General features: G+C 46.9%; 1 protein-coding gene across 1 annotated transcript; it reads left to right on the top strand.

Moving 5' to 3' along the window:
• Positions 1 to 14,458: 14,458 nt before the first annotated feature.
• On the top strand, positions 14,459 to 18,342 carry LOC142586352 (cuticle protein 10.9-like; the record flags this gene model as incomplete). The annotated part of the gene is made up of 2 exons (XM_075697602.1): positions 14,459 to 14,497; positions 17,285 to 18,342. Coding segments are annotated over 2 exons (369 nt in total), but the record flags the coding sequence as incomplete, so codon positions are not given.
• Positions 18,343 to 18,626: the final 284 nt, after the last annotated feature.

The raw sequence follows: 18,626 nt of genomic DNA, 5'->3' as shown, positions 1-18,626 counted from the left end.
GTTATGGTTTCCTCAATCGGAAATTGAATGGTTGTTTATTACACAACTAGCGATGCCTCTTCTCAGAGAAATTTTGGAAGGTGACGACTCGAGTCTTCTAATAAAAAAAACGACAGAGGTACAGAATCTGCCCAGACTGAGGACAGGACAGTTGGCTACGACATGATTCGATCGGATTATCTCATATCGATGAAAAGAAGCCGCATGACGATAACATAAAGTGAAATATCATTAAAAAAAAGGAATGCAACATTCACATGGCATAATCTACACCGAATAGTCCCAGACAATTTGTGTTTATGTATAATATGGCTGCGGATGTCTTTTATTTTTTTTCGCAAGTGGTTTCTAACCTCTCAGACGACATTTCAGTGCTGCATGAGCTACACGCACGATTCAGAGTTACTAAATAGTGATTTCGTATTCGCAGTATAATGAGCGGATGGCCACAACGCCAAAAAATGCTCGTCGCTGAAAGTGTTGTCAAGCATTCTTCCGTAGCTGTTTTCCGATCAGCGACATAATTTTCGCGTAATGTGGGAACCATTCACGTGCGAATAGCTATCGTTTTGTCTCCGTCGCGAATTCCTCTCCGTTACCCACTTTTCTGTCATATTCATCTGTTCATCTGCCAGTTCTGTTACGCCATTACTGCCGTTTACCTCCTCATGTTTAAGTTCACCCTCGACATATCATCACCTGGTGAAGAAAAAAAAAACATTTTCCGCCACTGCCACTACTGGGACATGTGCAGGCAAAGCCCGGCGCCCCTGAGTGCCGCATTATACACTTCCGTGATGGACGTGCTATCCACTGAGCTGCCTCGTAACACCCACGCCTGGAAATTTGTGCGAAGTGTTGTGCGCCACGCAGACTCTCAAGAGCGGTGCAGCATGTGCATGTATAACGGAAACACCGTAGCGGACGAAGGCGACAGCGTACGCATTGAAAAGAAGTTGATCATGAGATAATGGCAGGGTGTTCTGCGAGAACCTGCTGCTCTTCGCAGCCAGATGGACAGTTGAAGTCTGCTTATTTTTATGTTATTGCATTAACGCTCACTCGCTTAGGTGGCTCCTCCAGGTAAATGCCACCGCTAAACCAACTAGGTGGAAGTAAGACTGGATAGGAGAGATGGGAGAATGGGCAAGGTTATGGTGTACGCAGAGTGAATTCTTACAAAATAATAGTGAGAAAAGCTTGGCTACACGTGCAACATGTTATTCTAGCTGACAAGAATGAAAAATAGTTGACGTGCCGCTTGTACAAGATCGGCATCTGTGAAACAAGGTAGGCTCCGAGGGAGTAGTGTAACTACGCGCACAAACAAACAAATTATTCTAGTGGGCATTTCGTTTCCCACGGGCCCATAGAAACAAGTGTGGTTCATTCACGATCAAACAGACTACAGGCATAATTATGTGCATTGTTGATGGACCGGCGATAGGAGGGGGGCCAATAAGGAATTTTCAGGGTATTGCTTTCCTCTAGAAGGTAATAAATGTGCGCTGCGAGGAATCGGCGTCTTACGCATTTGTTTGCCAGCTGCAGTAGTGAATGGCTGTGCACAGCGAGGTAACTGGTTTACACTGACAGTGTGCATACACATATGTCATCGTGATTGTGCGGGTTGGGAGAGGCTATCAAACAATTGTCTCACAATTCAAACGACAGAGTTCCCTACGTCAATGGAATCAAGTTCAAGGCATTTGCACTTGATGATTTCTTGTCTGATTATTTAAAATTGTCAGATTGATTAAGAGCAAAGCAATCGTTTTCCAAATGATAGCTGAAAATATAAATGTCACTTAAGTTGTTGTACCCGCAAACAAGCAGTGATAAAGAAGATCTCCGATAAGCTAACGTTAGTGCTATTCTCTCCTTAGGTCAATTCTCTCCTTAGACCCGGAAGCGAAAAAGAAAACTTTACCTTACGATGTTACGATGTGCAGGGTAACTCGAGTGATCGAGTTACCCTGCACGCCATGCAACAAAAATGTCATTATCATTTTTCAAAGGTTTTTTGCTGTATTACAAAAAACAAATGCAGCAGCTGATGTTTTTTACTCCAATCTCTTCGTAGTAAACCAATTGTGACAGAACACAAAGAAAAACAGGCTGCAAAAATTAGCTAAGTCTCGAACACTCGACTAGGTAATATTGTTCGTTAGGTGTTAACTATAAGCAAATAAATTATTCTTTATAAGTAAACCTTAGGCTCAGTAGTGAATATGACAACTATGATATACAAATTGTCGCAACGCGCATGCTTCCGATGTGCCTGTTATACTTATTTAAATAAATATGTCACTCTACGCTAAGTCATTCAGCAACAAGCATTTATGACTGATAGCATGCAGCGATAATGGAGGTGGTTTTCACCCTCCTTACTTTTAAGCAATGTGGATGCTCAGTTTATCAACCTGTGCAGACGACAGACATGAAAGTGGTGCGTTATCGCCAATGCCGGCTCCGCTATCCATATTAATGCATCATGCATTTTTAGTCTATACTCATTATAGCTGTGAAACGTCCATCAATGTCTTAGTACCTACCACAAATAATGTAGCGCATGTCATGGGAAAGAATGTAATAGAAAGACAAATGAATTTCGTGGATTTGTTGTAATATTAAACCGCTTTTCGGTACCCCTAACTCCGCATAGTACTGCTATGGCGGCCAACGGCGGCCATCCGATCGTATTTATATATTTCACAAGCAATGTTTCGCTCCTCATTCCGGGATGTAGCGCACAGTTTCAAGAACGCTAGGATATGTTGCAATGGGAAATCACTTTAATAGAAAGCAAACAGAGGATCTCCTTTTCCTGACCTTCTACGTTATAACGTGATTTGAGGTGAATAATGAGGTGAAGCGGACACAAATGCCGCCATATAGTTTACCAAGAGCCAGAGAACGTCCTAATCATGAATATATATATATATATTGTTGCGTTTCGCCTGCGACACGCGGTTTTGCCGGCGCGACTGCGGCGGGGCGGCAGACATTTTTGGCCCGTTCGGCGTCGCCGCAACGCTCCCCGCCAGGCGTTTCCAGGCGTTTCCAGGCATGTTCCGATGCCACGTGTCTTCATGTGCGTGTGTGAGTGTATGTGCCATTGTGCCCGAACCAGGCGATGCGACAGCAGGGGTCACCCTCTCCTTCCAGTCTTTGTGCCCGACCGGCGGCAGTGTGCGTCACCTTAGCCCATTGTACAATCACGTGCTCGTCTATTGAGGGGTTCCTTCTTGCCCTCAACTGCGAGAGTATAAAAACAGCTGCCCCCGGACGCCAAAAGGAGGGCTCCGATTTCTTCTGTTGAGTAAAGTGCTCTCCCGTCTCTCTACTTCGGTCAACCTGACCGCCAACTCTTTGCGATGTTAAAATAAACAAGTTGTTTTGTTGTTACCAGTCGACTCATGCTTTGCCGGGACCTTCGGATGCTTCCAGTTGTACCCCAGGCCGCCAGGCCAACGCTACCCTTGGGGCTTGCGACCCAGGTACAACCACGGGCGTCAGCGCCGAGTTCCCAACAACCGATGCCATCGGTGGGATCCAAAACAATATATATATATATATATATATATATATATATATATATATATATATATATATATATATATATATATATATATAGGAGAGCGCCTGACGTCACGGAGATAACCTTCGCAAACCATTGCACCGTGAAGCCTCCGCTTTTCTTGTTGTCTCCCGCGCCTGCACAAGACGTGACCTCTGATTCTCGGCTGCGCTCGGCCGAGTACATTCGATGGCCGGAGTGTTTCAGTCGACGCGTACTTGTTCGGGTGTTTTGCCAATCGCTCTCTGCAGATTTGCGCCCCATAGGCTTCCGTAACTTGAGTCGTTTCTTGTAACGTTGAACAGCTATATTCTTTGTTGGAACGCATGAGTGCAGCAGTCACGCAGTGCCGTCGCCGACACCCGTTGTCTTTTCGCAAGAGCGGGTGCAGAGCTCGACGGTGGGAGAGATTATAGTGATGTAATGCTATAGCAATGCTTAATTCTATAGTATTGCACTACAGTAATATTTTCTTTCGCAGCAATTTAACCCGTGACACCCCCTCCTAGTTTCTCCGGAGCCTAAAGGCCCCAGAAGGGAATTAAGCGACGAAGGCAGTACAGTATTGCGAGAAACTCGGAGCGCCCCAACAGAAACACTCTATTCGGCTGATTTTGAACGGCCCCTACGACGCTCCCCACCTTGCGCTTGTCTGTGTCTGTCACTTGGTACGCCGTTGTCTACGTTGCGCTACATCCTCCCTCGAGCTCAATGAACCAATTATAGCTTGACAAGAAGACTCATCAAGCTGCCCGTTGCGTGCTGCGGTTGAGCTCGCTTTCTCCGGATCAGGATCAATGCCAGCTGGTAAGCCTTTGTTCATCGACCATTAAAAAATAAATATTATCTTTTCTTTCCATAGTAATGCTGTTTTTCACACGTTAACATTTTGTTAGTCTTCGCCTTTCAAGCGAAGGAAACGAGCGGGTCGAGCTTTTCCCCTCATCGTTTCTACATCTCCAGAAGTCAACTTCGACGAACACTTATTTTTTGTCTCTGTATCGGCGGGAACGCGGCAATGAAGCTTCTCCACCTAACTCTCAATAATGTGGAGAAGCCAACTTCGACGAACCCTTTCTTTTGTATGAAGCGAAATAAACACGGCAGTTGGGCTTCTCCCCATGAGATCCTTAGTGTGGAAAAGCAAACTTTGACGAACCCCCCCTTTTTTGTCTGAAGCGAAGGGAACGCGACAATATGGCTTCTCCCCAGAAGGCAAACTAATGTGGACAAGCCAGTTTTGATGGACACTTTTTAGCGAGCGAAGCACGCACATACCCGCGTACGTACACGGGTACAAATCAACAGGCACGTTGTAAGTACTATACAGGCACGTAGCCAGGGGGGGGCGCCCCCCCCCCGAAATTAAGCGGCATAACCCCCCCGCCCCGCCCCCTATCCGCCCACGCCACCACTCTCCACACACATTCCTATAGCGCCGACAAATCAATCTACTCGGTGGTCAACATTTTGCTGCCTTTTACAGCGAAAGCAGTGCATAACTAACTTTCGTAGTTTTCTTTTTTTTTTCGGCGTCCGTTAACAGAAAAAAATCCTTATGTGGGCCGATCCTGGTGATAGTGCAAAAAGGGTCTAAGATCAATGGCACATACCCCTGTGGACTCAGGAACCTGTAACGCGCCCTTCGGAATCTTCGGGATGGGCCCACGTATGGGGAGCGCTTAACGCCTGCTTCACCTCCGCCGCGGGTGGGCCCGGTATTGCAATATCTTTGTAGTCGGCCTACGTATGGGGAGTTCTTAATGCCTGCTTCACCTCCGCTGTAGGTCGGCCCGGTAGCCCACGTGCAGGGAGTACTTACGCCTGCTTCACCTTTGCCACGGGTCGGCCCGATCTGGCACTATGTTCAGGCCGAACCGCAGCGGATGTGAAACACTGATTTTTGTTTGAGCTTTCACTGTGAGCTTTCGCTGCTATTCCATCTTCACAGTGTAGAATAGATGTCAATTTTTTGGCTCCTTCTGGATGGTGGTAGTTAGCGGAATCTTCTGGGGTGTGGAGGCCAGTTTTCTCATCGATTCGGTGCCCGCGCGATTAACTCAAGATCAATTCATTGTCCACCATCTATTGCAGCAGGCAAGGCGTAGTTTATTGTTTAATTATAGTATTTTATTTATAATGCCCAGCACAATTTTTATTTCACCATCTAGGCAACGATCACGCGCAACGAAGTTGCTTTGTTAGTTCAACCTTCTTTGTTTAGGCTGATCCAAAGGCCAGGAAAGAGATTCGGTTCATATTAAAATACACGCTAAATGCAAAAATCCTTCTCATTGCGCCACCATTCACCGATGTGGCTAAAGTGAGCTGCATTGAAATTAAAATCTTAAATTCTACTCACTGCTGGGAGAAGGTTTTTTCTTTAAGTACTGAACTTTAAGAACTACCATAAATTTAAACATTAGAAAACAGGCGCAATAATTTGACATCTCCGTAACTTTGTCATAAAAACAGATATCCCAATGCGGCAAGCGTCGAGCTTCTATTTCGACAAATTAGACATTACAAAGCAACCAAACATAACTCATCGATTTATATATACGCGAACGCTTCATATTTGCGTAAGGTTTGCGATAGCAACATTCAGAAATAATCGGCATGCTCAAGAATACCGTATAATACACAAATTCTGCACATTATAGGCATTCTAATTAATAAATTGCGATATCTGTTTTCTTCTTTTTTTTTGCATATTTGCACACCTGTTTCATCAGCCTCTCGAAACCAATTGACTCTCGGCAATTTTCGAAGGCACGGAGAACTAAGCTTGCAAGTCCACATGCTACTCTTGAGCAACTGTGATGCGTTACCATTGGTGCTTTCTTATCATTCAATAGACTGCAAATCCTCGATTGATAAGTAGTTCTGAGTGTTCATGTTTGTGGGGTGAACTCACGCATGAAATTTCTCGTCCTATCTGTGATTTCTCCATCGCGCGCCACTCCGTGTCCCCAAAATTGACTGAAGCGTTGCGGGGTCATATCGTTCGATAAATATCCACCGACTTCGCTTGATCAGAAATTCTACCACACTCATCAGTGCATGTTGCAGATAGCGACTCATCGTGTGGTACGCCCTCTCAACACCTGTGCTAGATAGCAGGCCTCTGCACTCTGCTTTATGTCGTCATGCTACTTGGACATTTCCATTGCCGAGCCCGGCATGACGAAAGGGGTGACGTCAAAATCACCGCGCTTTACGCGTGACCATTTGGTTCTATGGCAGTCGGGTATGATAGCATGACGTCATGGATCGAAGTGCACCGGCCTTGTGCTATAGGAGCTGTTGGCCCGCCACGCGCCTGCGCTCCATCATGCGCTCATCCTGTCACGTGTCTTTGTATGTGAAGTCTCCCCGCCGCCTGCTCCTTCTTCGCCGCTTCGCTGGTCTCACTACGTTACGTCATTGGCTGCGTCGAAGACATACGTCCGTATATTGCCAAAGGCAGTTTCAACCTGTGTAATGTTATCGCACAAAAACATTTTTCAGGACACATGTTATATGCAGGTGTCAGAATCGATCCACTATGCCGTTCACTATTCTACTCCAGTATCGGACCATGCTACGAACTCAATTAAAGACCTTGCGAGGAAGTATATGCACTGGTATCTATATCGGTCGGCCCGTGTTTTTACACTTCCTTCAAGATAGCGCGTCTCATAACGCAGAATTTTGAAGCCGTCAGGTGATCTAGACCAACACCTTATTATCTCTGGATAATGTCAATATCAGCTCGCAGAACTCGGGGCTAGTTACCGAAACTCTAAAAGGGCCTACAGAAGCAGTTAAAAAACTTCCCTTAATAATGTTCCAGTGGATACATGGCCACTAGAACGACCCAAGGAATGTTGCAGCTGATGATGCAATACGACAAGCGCATAAGGACGTTGTAACATCAGGACTTCCTCGACCACAAGACGAGTTGCGCCATAATTTAGGACAGACTTCAGACCGTGGTTGCAGAGAAACATGGTTCGGTCAAAATTCAAAATCATCACTATTATTTACCATCGGCCCTTGCCTTGAATTTCATATTCCACGCACATTAAATACCAGATCTCTTGAAACACTAGTTTACCACTTAAGGCTTGGTACCGTGCTTAGAAAACAGTTCTCGCGTAAACTTTGTCCGCTGATAGTCTGGAATGTATTTGTGGCCACGCGGATGAAGACACATGTCATATATTGCTACAATGACCACGACATGATACGGAAAGACACCATTTGATATGCATTCTAATAACAATAGACCGAAGGCCTTTAAGCCTCAAAAGGATCCCAGGCTCACGTCCAGCAGATATATTACAAAGGCGAGGGCTAGTGGGCCTGAAATTTCTCTAATGAAGTAATACTGTCGTAAATTATTGATTACAGCTTGTACTCCTTTCTGTGCCCAAATCTATTTGAATTTCTGTGGCCTGACCTCGTGCTTTCTGCATTTAGAGCATCTATGAGAGCTGACTGCATGTTGTAGTGTGTCTTCAGTGAGATGTTGTATAGATTTATATTTGTTGTACTTGTTTGAGATGATTCTGCGTTCTGATGAACTGTGTGTGACCTGTTTTATCAAATTTATTTTCAACATTTACGTGAGATGAACTTATGTACGTATTTTATATGATTTCTGTTGTGAACCAGTTTGGTGCCTTTATGTCGCTGGACTGTCAGACATTTTTTTTTTGTTTTTAAGCCTGGTTAACCTCCCTGCCTTTCTCTCATTTGCATCTCTCTCTCTCTCTCTCTCTTTGTTCTTGTTACCTTTCTTTTGTTCAGTGACGGCTTGTTATTTCATATTTAATGTATACTTGTTCTATGTGAAAATGAGCAGTACGCGGCATCTAAAGGCGCCAACATCTACTAAATATTTCATATTTTTTTAAAAGTAATTTACATGCGTGAGCCGTCGTACAGTCCCACCTTCATCGTCGGCCATCATCATGATACTGACATTGTCGCAGTCATCCAGTTGACGTTGTCCTCGGCATCATCTTCGTATGGTGCTATCTTTCCTCCCGTGTCTCTCTATTCGTTCCTACATCCTCTTCCGCCCAGCGCAGGGTAGCAAACGGGACAAGCGTCTGGTTAACATCTCTGCCTTTCCTCTCCTTGCTCTCGCCGTGGTCATTCTCGTAGCAAAAAGCCATAGTCAGTCCTCCGAACGGCTTTCCTTTCATTATCCCTCTAATATGTGCATTTAGTCATTTCATCGTGAACTCACCAAGGTATATATGAACCTTATGAATGAAGAGACTAAGGGGCTTGATGTACACTCTTAAACAAAATTACACCCTCTGGGTTGTATCTTGCCCCACAACAATAATCGTATCTGTCTTGTCTGTATTTTTTTTCTTTGATGCTGCGAGCCTGGTACTTCCAAGTCACGAACGTCATGCGCGTTATCAGGATGACTGCGCATAGTCGACAGCAAAAGAGCGAGCGCAGCGTTTTTCAAGAAAGGAAACGCAAGTAAGACAGATGATGGTTATCGCTGTGTGGCAAGATACGACCCAAAGGGTGTACATTTGTTTAAGAGCGTATTTCAGCACCCTACAGTTTAAATAAAAGAGGAACTTGTTACTAACGAGCTACTTTAGCTCAGTGAGAGAGAGAGAGAAAATAATGCAGAGAAAGGCAGGGAGGTTAACCAGAGGTAGTTCCGGTTGGCTACCCTGCGCAGGGGGAAGGGTTAAGAGTCTTAGCTCAGTGACTATGGACTTGCGCCACTGAGCACTAGGTGATGCGCCCGACGCCTTCATTGTAGAATAATTAAGGCTACGACCAACACTGTGGAGGTCACTTCGCGCATGCGACAGCAAAACTGCGTGAGAGTTTTTCGGGCGGCATATAGCGGCCGCGCACGCAGGAGCCTCGAAGGAACGATTCTCACTCGTCGGGGTTCGCTTCAAGACTGAACGTTTATTTTACAAGAGACATCGCAGTGACGAGAAAGGGAAGACAAAAGAAAAATACAAAATCCAAGTTGTCCATTGGCCACACCGACGCCTTCATCCTTCTCGGAGGCGCCGGCCATTCGCACCCAGCAGGCGGTCCGCCGAAAACACGGGGCACGTATCAGTTTGCGGGTCGAGGCGCTGGTCGGGACGCCAGCCCAGCGGGGCGCCCCTCGTCCGTTCGCCGGCTCCCTCTTGGTGCGTCGCCGGGCCCCCAACCACGGTTGCAAGAAACGTGCGACGGTCGCTAGCAATTCTCAACAGTCATTATTACGGGACCGTAATGCCAAAAACGCTCGTGTACCATTAGATGGTTCGGAGTCCCCCACTAAGGCATGCCTCATAATCAAATCGTTGTTTAGGGCCGTTACAACACCAGAATATAAGGCTTGTTGTTAGCCCTGTCAGCGTGGATCATAGCGTCGTCAGGCCTCTCCGATCGGCTGTCATAAAATAATTCTTGCGGTAATGAAATAAGCCGTAAGCGAGCGAAACCGTGGTTCAAAGTCAGCGCAACAGTCATGTGAGAAAAAAAAGATAAGCATGAAAATTCTCGGGTGGCTAAGGACAATGACTGGCTTCGAAACGGACTCGGAGACTGAACCATCCCAAGTGTCCGACGGGCAGTCGGACAAGCTGCCTGTTCCCCTGCCGCCAATCGTGAACGCCATTGTTCGCGTTCGCGCCTCGTCTTTTGCAAACGTAGGCTTGTCAGCGGTGACGCCACAGGAAATGGAAGACCGTGACAGGGAATGGGGGCATTCTATTGAGCTTCTTCGCGAAGGTCCACTGTGTGAACTGTAAATGTATCAAGTTGACCGGGCCATTCCTGGATAACTATGTTTCGAAGAATGTCACGCAGAACGTGAGCGCCTTAACACAATGTCCAGAGAAAGACCGGCTACATAGCCGTTCTTAATGTTGCTCGAAAGTGTCTCTATAGGTGGTGCATTTCATATGAAAGACTTTGCAACTTGTTGGTAGGCTTACGTATTGAATCATCGAAGCTACTGAATATTGGTTTTCGCCTCTGTCCGCTGAATGTGAATCGCTAATGTGTCAGCGCCTTCTGTAAGCGCCAATGGTAGGGCGCTACGTGTCACAAAAGAATATATAGTGCATTATATTACCATTATTACTTCCACATCTTGTAACATCTTATAACGTGAGATCCTGTAACACGCAGAGTGAAAAAGTGCAATTAAGAGAAAGCAGGGATCGTGACCAGAAAAGCGTCTTGCTAACAAATGGTCAGACATCTACATAGCACACCTGACTGGGACAACCGGAAACGTCCCCATTTATCAATGTTACGAAGAACTTGAACAAAGGAATAGTTCCAGGATGATATGAAGAAATTCAAGCCAGCTGTATGATTTTTATACGGCACCGTCCGCTTATTTAGAATCCTTAACGTGATACCATGCTGCTGCAGGCACTCTTTTCTTGGCTCTCTGCAGTCCTTCCAACACCAGGTAATTACGGGAGCGTAACCAAGAAATTAGCATAGGCGTACGGATGAAACACGTGACAACAAATGAACACAACTCGTAAAGCGACAGGGAGGAAACTCTGACTGTCTGTAATTATCTGCTTTAAGCAATGTTTTTTCGCTTCCATGTTGCGTAAGCACATAGTCTTCTCATCTGAAGACAGGCGCCGCTAATGAGTGGGCACATCACACGTATATGTAATCCTTGTGTCTTGCTTTCGTCATACCTTACAGACATGCCTTCATTAGAGCCGGCAGACTTTTTTCTTCTTCGTCGCTCGAAAAGAGCAGCTACTCGCAGATGCGCGCGATCTTAATCAGGATAATTCATCACATCTTTCTAGGAAGCACGAGAGGCTTCACAACGTTTCCAAGTACACGAGAGATCGCAGACTTGCGAAGCCGGAAAGCGACAAGCACTTGAGTAGATGATTGATTCAGCATCCCGCTCAAGTACAATCTATGTCCCATTGTGTTTCACCCAGAACTTCTCGGCCGTGGACAAGGACAGGCATAAATGTGCCCGAGGCCGGAGATTCCCGTCAACGCCGGCGGATAGCCGGCGGATAATGTGAAAATCACGGCCGTGCATCCCCGCGGTCTCCCATGCGTGATCACTCTCCGCTCCAACGGGCTGCGTGTATACCGGTGGGACTCACGTTCGTCAACGCCTCCAGCGATGACCCTCGCCCCCGCCGATTTCGCCCGCTCCCTCCCGCGCGACCAGCGGCGGCCGTGGCCAGCTGCACCGGAACGGAGCGTGTGCCGTGATCACTCGAAACACGAGTACACCGAAGGGAAGAGGGGGAGGGCTCGCCGTCGTTTGAATCTGGAGCATTCCTCGGCTAAAGCCGCGGCGTGCGTGCGTGCGCGCATGCCGCATGCCGTTCCCGTAGTATCCTCGCCACTGGTCCGCACAGCCACTTTCTCTCTCGCGTGGTGGTGGCCGGACCTCGTTGTTTTCGCCCCGTGGAGAAAAACGAGAGTGAAATGGAGAAAGGGCACTCGAGCGGTGAAAGGTGAAGCGAAATCACCGCTCGGCCGAGAGGAGGAAGGGCGGCCAGGGTTAGAGGCCCTCCACACACGATTGTCCGCAAGCGCGCCTGCGCTCGTGTGCGCGGTCTAACGCTGGCGACGCCGAGGCGTTGCGCAATGTAGGTCGGCTGCACCTGATTGGCGGCGGAAAAGCGCGCCGATGCCCGGGCGTAGCTCTATAAAAACGGAGATGAGTCGCGGACGGAACTCATCCTCCGACACTTGCCCGAAGTGCCCAACCGGTCATCACCGAGTGCAAGCCCCGACCGACGCCTGGCCCATAACACCATGCACAAGGTGAGTTCGCGATGGGCCCAAAGGGACGGCCGTGGTGGAGGCGGAGGCGGTGGCACGCTCCCTGGATTTGTGCCCCGTCTTCGGACTCCGTGGTTCGGGCCCGCTTCTCAGTCCGCGGATAAGGGATTACGGCAGCGCACCCCCTGTCGGGCGTTCTGCGAATGCGTCGAAGCGTGCTAGCTCTGTTGATTTAGCCCGTTCGTTCCTTCGATGGTGTTGAATTAATTTCACATTTGTTCCTTTCATCCGTCGGCTTTCAATGCTTCCCACGTACACGTCTGACAAGCGCATTGATCAGCTACGTCATGGATGCAGTATGTCGTGTGGCGTGCCTGTTAAGGTTTCGGACTCCTAAAGCACTGTCCTCTCTAAGTCTTTTGAGATCTTTCTGGTAAAGTTGCGGATTCACCTATGGCATCAGCTTCTTTACGATCAAATTGCCATTTGAAAATTGTTTTCAGTTTATGGCGTGCGGTATTTGGGGTAGTTTTTCTATCAATAGATGATGTAAAATATCTGGTGCGAAAGAACGTGCGAGAAAGCTATCCTAGAAACGTCTGCCGTCATGTTGCCGTTCGTTATAGACATAGTTGCATAGTCTTGCATAGTTTTCGCATCACATATATGCGCTAATACGTGCCCAAGGCATCTGCATGATTGCTTGAGCAGCACATAGCTAAGGTACGGCGTATGACGGTTATGCATTTGTCCCAGCAACAAGATACCCTGTTTGTGCAATGGCAGTTCTGTAAGTTATCAATGATAGACGTGAAAAGTCCACAACACGTCGCATAATGCTTCCATTCGACAGTCGTGACTTGCTAAACATACTGTTTTTCTTTTTAGATTAAGTATTAGGCATATACATTTCTGACGGCTCATGGTAATGAGTACCTCAATATTGCATTCTCAAGAGGAAGGTCGCTTCACAGCCAAGATTTTAAAAAAAGGTTTGGGCGTAACAGTTGCTCGCGTGGCTCTGCAAGGCCAGACGAGCTTGCAGCTGGCACCATGCTACTTCCCCTCCTTCTCTTCTCCTTGTGTCACTGAAGCTCCTGTAACGTTTGTTGTTCGTGAATGAAACCTTATCGCAGAAACGAGATGACCAATGGCCAGAAAAGGTGCGATGTTTGGAAGCTGAAACTGCTGTCGCGCTCGTCAGAAACTGGAGACAGCGTGCATTACGGCATTTAAGAACAAAGCATAGCAAATTTCACCATTCCTCACATATGCGTAAGGCACGTCAAGTGTGATCAGCGCAGACCGGGATCTATGCACAGATCAGTGACGCTTTTTAAAGCTTGCAGCTGTTTGAGGGCCATGGATGGATGGATGGATGTTATGAGCGTCCCCTTCGGAAAGGGGCGGTGAGTTGCGCCACCAAGCTTTTGCTATTATACTGCCTAATGTCCTACCTAGGTCAAACAAGAAAAAAAAAGAAAAAAAGAACACTATGAACTCCCACAACCAAATTTTCTGATCCCCTATTGCGAACTTTGCTTTTGTAGGTCTCCGTTTTTTTTCCCTAATTTTCTTCCACCAATCCTCCAATCCCCTCTTACTAATCCTTATTGCGGACATGTCTACTTTTTCACTGCTCTCGCTGAACCCAAGGGCTTGTTGGGGAACCCAGTGGCACTGTTGCAGTGCCAGTGGCCGCAAACAGTGCGACGGCAAAGCGAATCCCCCTGTAGCCGACCGGCATTTTTGCCTAGGTACAATGAGGAATAAACGTGCTTGCGCACTTAGAACGCAAAAAAAAAAAAAACACTCCGAGCCCCATTTGCCGCCTTTCTTGCGAGATCAGCAATTTCCGCGTAAGTGCTATGTTCACTAACAGTTAACCGAATGGTGTCCTCTTTAAGAGCGTGAAATTTATGCTCACGAGCTTGCAGTAGTTGTTTCTGACTTGTGATGTGTAGAAGAGATAAAGATTAGGCATCCTACTACGTTACCTTTCTGTTTTTATCAATGCCGTCCACTCGGAATGAAAGCAGGGCAGTTCTTGCACGTTGCGCAATTACGTCTCACTTGTTCGAGCAGAGCGCCTGATATTCCCTGTATAAAATATTGTCTTTTCTTTTCCAGCTCGTCATCCTCTTCGCCTGCATCTGCGTTGTCGTAAGTTGCCTTTCTGCAATTTATCTAGTCAATAGTGTCTGTTTATTGTGAATCGGGTGAGCTTTAAACCGCTTGCCGCCGAACACAATTCCCTTGAGGTCATTTTATAAATAGCACGTCGTGCTGTCACAAAAACGTTAATGTGAGAAAAATGAGGATAGCAGTTGTTGTTACGGGAAAAAAAGGGGGTGTGCAAGGGCCCTTCTACTAAACCTAGACATCTTTTTAGTAACCAACATGGCTTTGCTGTTAGAAAGAGAAAACTGATGACAGAGGTACGAGGCTGTGGAAAGCATCTGTTTCATGCAATAGTGAAGATAATGCGTTTACTGCTATTGGACAATGTTGACGCCTATATAATGATTGACACTGCAGAAAAAGCTAACTACATCAAAAAGCTTTCCCTAAATAAGAAGAAAAGAAGAATAACAATGGAACGTAAAGCACTAAACGTTGGTTATGGAGCAACAAATATTTGCTGTTTAATCAGAAGCAGCCACTCTTGCATCTCGAAGAAGAGAGCGAAGACAGTGTGTCTAAGCTAACACGGAGCAAGTAAAAAAAAAAGAAAGGACGTCTCCTGAGGGGAAATATAGCAATTACTTAAATATATCTTTAATTATTAACTTTCCGGTCACAATTTTGATACAAGTATTGTAGAATAATATGAAAACATCACCTCCGATTATCCGCAATGTGCTGCATTTTACGCAACTATTAGAAGAGGGGCACAAATTGACACGCATGCAGAAAAGGACAGGCATGACGAGAGCCATTCTGCATGTGTTTGTCGATTTGTGCCCCTCTTCTCATAGCTATGTTTCGCCAATTAGCCGTACAAGAAATACTTTGCGCAGCTCCTATTCTGTACTTAAATTAAAGTCGCTGTGGTGCGAACGGCGGACCTCGGCGACTTTTTAAATATTTTGGGGGCTTTCTTTGAAGCGCAGAGAAAAGAGCTACGCCAAAGTTAGCTCGCTGTAAGCAACCGAATGTGTTTTATTTAAATGTGCTCTAGAAACATTGTACCACAAAGTTACTAATGAAAACGTGAACTAAATAATTACCAATTGTTAAATAATTCGGAACCAAAAATTACTGGCGGCTTCTTTAGGAGATCGCTAACAATATAGTGGCGGGGGTTCAGCTGCCAATAAAGTTACGCTTCCATTTAAAACGTCTTCGGTATTGGTTTGGACACCCCGCATAAACTGAAAGTCAAAAAAAGCCAGCGATTGTTTAGTTTACGTGAAAGCAAATGATGTTGGCCACACGCAAAAAAGTGGAAACATTTAAACAAGAGATTTCGCGGCAGTAGCCAAAGTAAACATTTAAAGAAACTCACATTGCGCTGGATTCCATGTCCTCCAGTGTGGCGACAGCGCGTGAGTCTCCCTTCCAGTCAATAAAACGCAATACCCAGCATGCTTCGGTTCATCCTTCTTTGTGTTTCCCGAAAGCTTTTACATTGGAAGAGCGTAACTACGCAAGCCTCCGTTATATTGTGATGAGCCCGCAGCGTTACATACGAGTGAGTTCATGAATATGGGTCATGGTAGGGACCTCGCTGATAGTCTTGTCTTTACATGTATACTCTAAAAACGGGATCCTCGGCTTGCAAGTCCAAAGCATTTGGGTAACCGGCTTTCAAGTCCTGAACCCTCAAACAAAGACGTTTAGTGCACTGAAGTGGTTCTTCAGAACAGGCACCCAACATGCTGCCACCTTCAACCTCCGAGTGACAGAAAATGTATTAAAGGAAGCGTCCTTTCAATGACAGGCAGTTCCTTCGATCGCAGAATGCATGGCTCTACCTGCCAGTGTGAGCGCCTTTGACACTGGCTGTATTTTACAGCGATAACCGTTATCGGCTCACTCCCCTAGTTGTTTTGCTGTCTGTCATTCCTTGTCCATCGCCAAAATCGTAGATTGCTTTGCAAGTTTACAAAGAAATCAACAAAAGAAATGCTAAGTTACCTTAGTGGGTTCGAACCCCAGTTATACACAGTAGCAGTCGGAAGTTTCACCTTTCCATCATTGCGCCAATGCTACAGACAAGAACAATACGGTGCCTGTAGAGCGCCCTCACTTCCCTGTTGCTATGACGACGGACACCATGCCCTGCAGCGTACCTCTGAACCAACAAGAGGTGAAACTGCCTAAATTTATCCAGTGGTAAAATGTGAAAGGCGGGATAGAACGGAGAAGAAAGAAGCCGTGTCTCCCCACTTGTTTACCGCAGATGACCGGCACCTTCCACAATAAAAAACGACTTGGACTAGAGCCGACATTGAAGAAAGCTTTCTTCGTATCTAAAACAGATTTCTCGAGCACATCTTTGAACGTTTGCCCAAATCACGCGACTCGACAACAAGTCCGACAAAGCAGCAAAATACTTACTGTGCATAATAGTGTATCTGCTGTTGCTTCGCTGCTTCGTGTTCTTGGCGAAAGTGTAATATTTTCCCTCTCTAAATCCCGTCTTGCTGCGCCAATTCTCCCCATCTTCGCGCAGGGTAGCAAATAATAAACTCCAAAGCTTCTTAACCTCCTTTCCATTCCTCCCTCTCTTCTCGTAGTTCTAGGGAACAAAAGTCATTGGGAATTCGGCGCCACGTCTTTGCCTGTATCTACAAAGTGATTTGTAAGCTAGAGCGCTCCTCAAAGAACGTCACTGATCATTTCTGACAAAATCTTCCGCTAAATTAGGCGGCTGGCCGCAAGAGAAAACGAAAAGCTTTGCGAATGTGGCGCCAGCTTGCTCACAACGGACCTTCTCATATGCAGGCCGCACAGCGGGGCTTCGCGCCGGTGGAGAACTACCCGCCGATCCCGTACTCCTTCAACTACGCGAGCCAGGACGCCGAGGGCTCGCACACCCACGAGCAGAGCGGCGACGGCGCAGGCCGCGTCACGGGACGCTACACCATCCAGCTGGCCGACGGCCGCACACGCACCGTCACGTACACGGCCGACGAGAACGGATACCGTGCCGAGGTCGTCACCAACGAGCTGGGCACCGAGTCCAAGAACCCCGCCGACGTTGTCTTCCAGTCGAGCGCCCCGACCGGACCTGAGGCTGCCATCGCCAACGAGCCCAACCGACTCAGGGGCTAGACAGCTACTTTGAGAAAGATTCCTTGCCGATTGCGTCCGCTTGCCGTTTGTGCGTGACGCCATGTTCCTTCTACGAATGTCTCCAAGCCGTTAACGGCTGAAGTTCCAGTGCGTCACAAGGCGTTGTAAATTTTTCTTCTTCCTCTTTCTGCCTCGGATTCTTTCTTATCGTACTTATCGTATTCGTACGATTCAACGCATTCCTCTACGGTCCTTGTGTGAAACGTTGTCCTGTTATACAGTTATCTACACTCATGTGTGACTCTCAATCCCTCTTTTCCCCTGCTCATAGTTGTAGAAACTCCTTTCCTGACTAGGGACCTCGTGGCTTGCATTTTGCGCAGACGGTCCTGCGTGAAGCTCGGGGTGGGTTCTCTTCGGTGTGGGTACATCGTTGGGGCTTCGCATTAAAAGCGGGTCGTGGCAGCCGCTGGTGATCGGCTTTGCATGAGGTACACGTATTTACTCTCTGAAGCGGGATCTTCCCATTCGTCACTCGTCGTTCCGGTTGTAGTTCTGCCCTCGTTTACCCGTACCAAGTAGGGCGACGCTCTCCATGTGCTGCTGCCTCAAGTGAATGTCCTGTTTGTGTGTGTGTGTCCTGACGTCTCGTCGTCGTTGTCGCTACCTCCGCGCTCTGCACCTGCCTCTTCACTACCGTGGGAAAATGTTTGTCCGGTGTTGTGACTTTGGTGCAGACATGTGCATAATAAAGAGTGATACTCGTAGCTTGGCATCGTTTGAGTTGTCCGTGACTTTGCAGCGCATCATTGAGCGTTGAATGGCTACAGATCATCTGGAAGAAGAAAAAAAGTTCGGGAGGATGACATGGTAGCGGGGCTGCTAATTGGCGACATTAGAAACGCTCTCTGAAAAAGCAAACTCCTAGTATTTAGGCATGGCTCTTTCGGTAGTTTTCACAAGCATTGTTTTGCTTGTTAATATTGCGAAATATACATATGTCTACATGCACTGAACGGGTAATTTTACCTCACATCTGGAGTCGCGTGAT

The sequence above is a fragment of the Dermacentor variabilis genome, chromosome 6, assembly GCF_050947875.1.
Source record: "Dermacentor variabilis isolate Ectoservices chromosome 6, ASM5094787v1, whole genome shotgun sequence".
Classification (NCBI taxonomy): Eukaryota; Metazoa; Arthropoda; class Arachnida; order Ixodida; family Ixodidae; genus Dermacentor; species Dermacentor variabilis.
The sequence above is the reverse complement of the archived record's forward strand: the minus strand, read 5'-3'. Positions and strand labels throughout refer to the sequence as shown.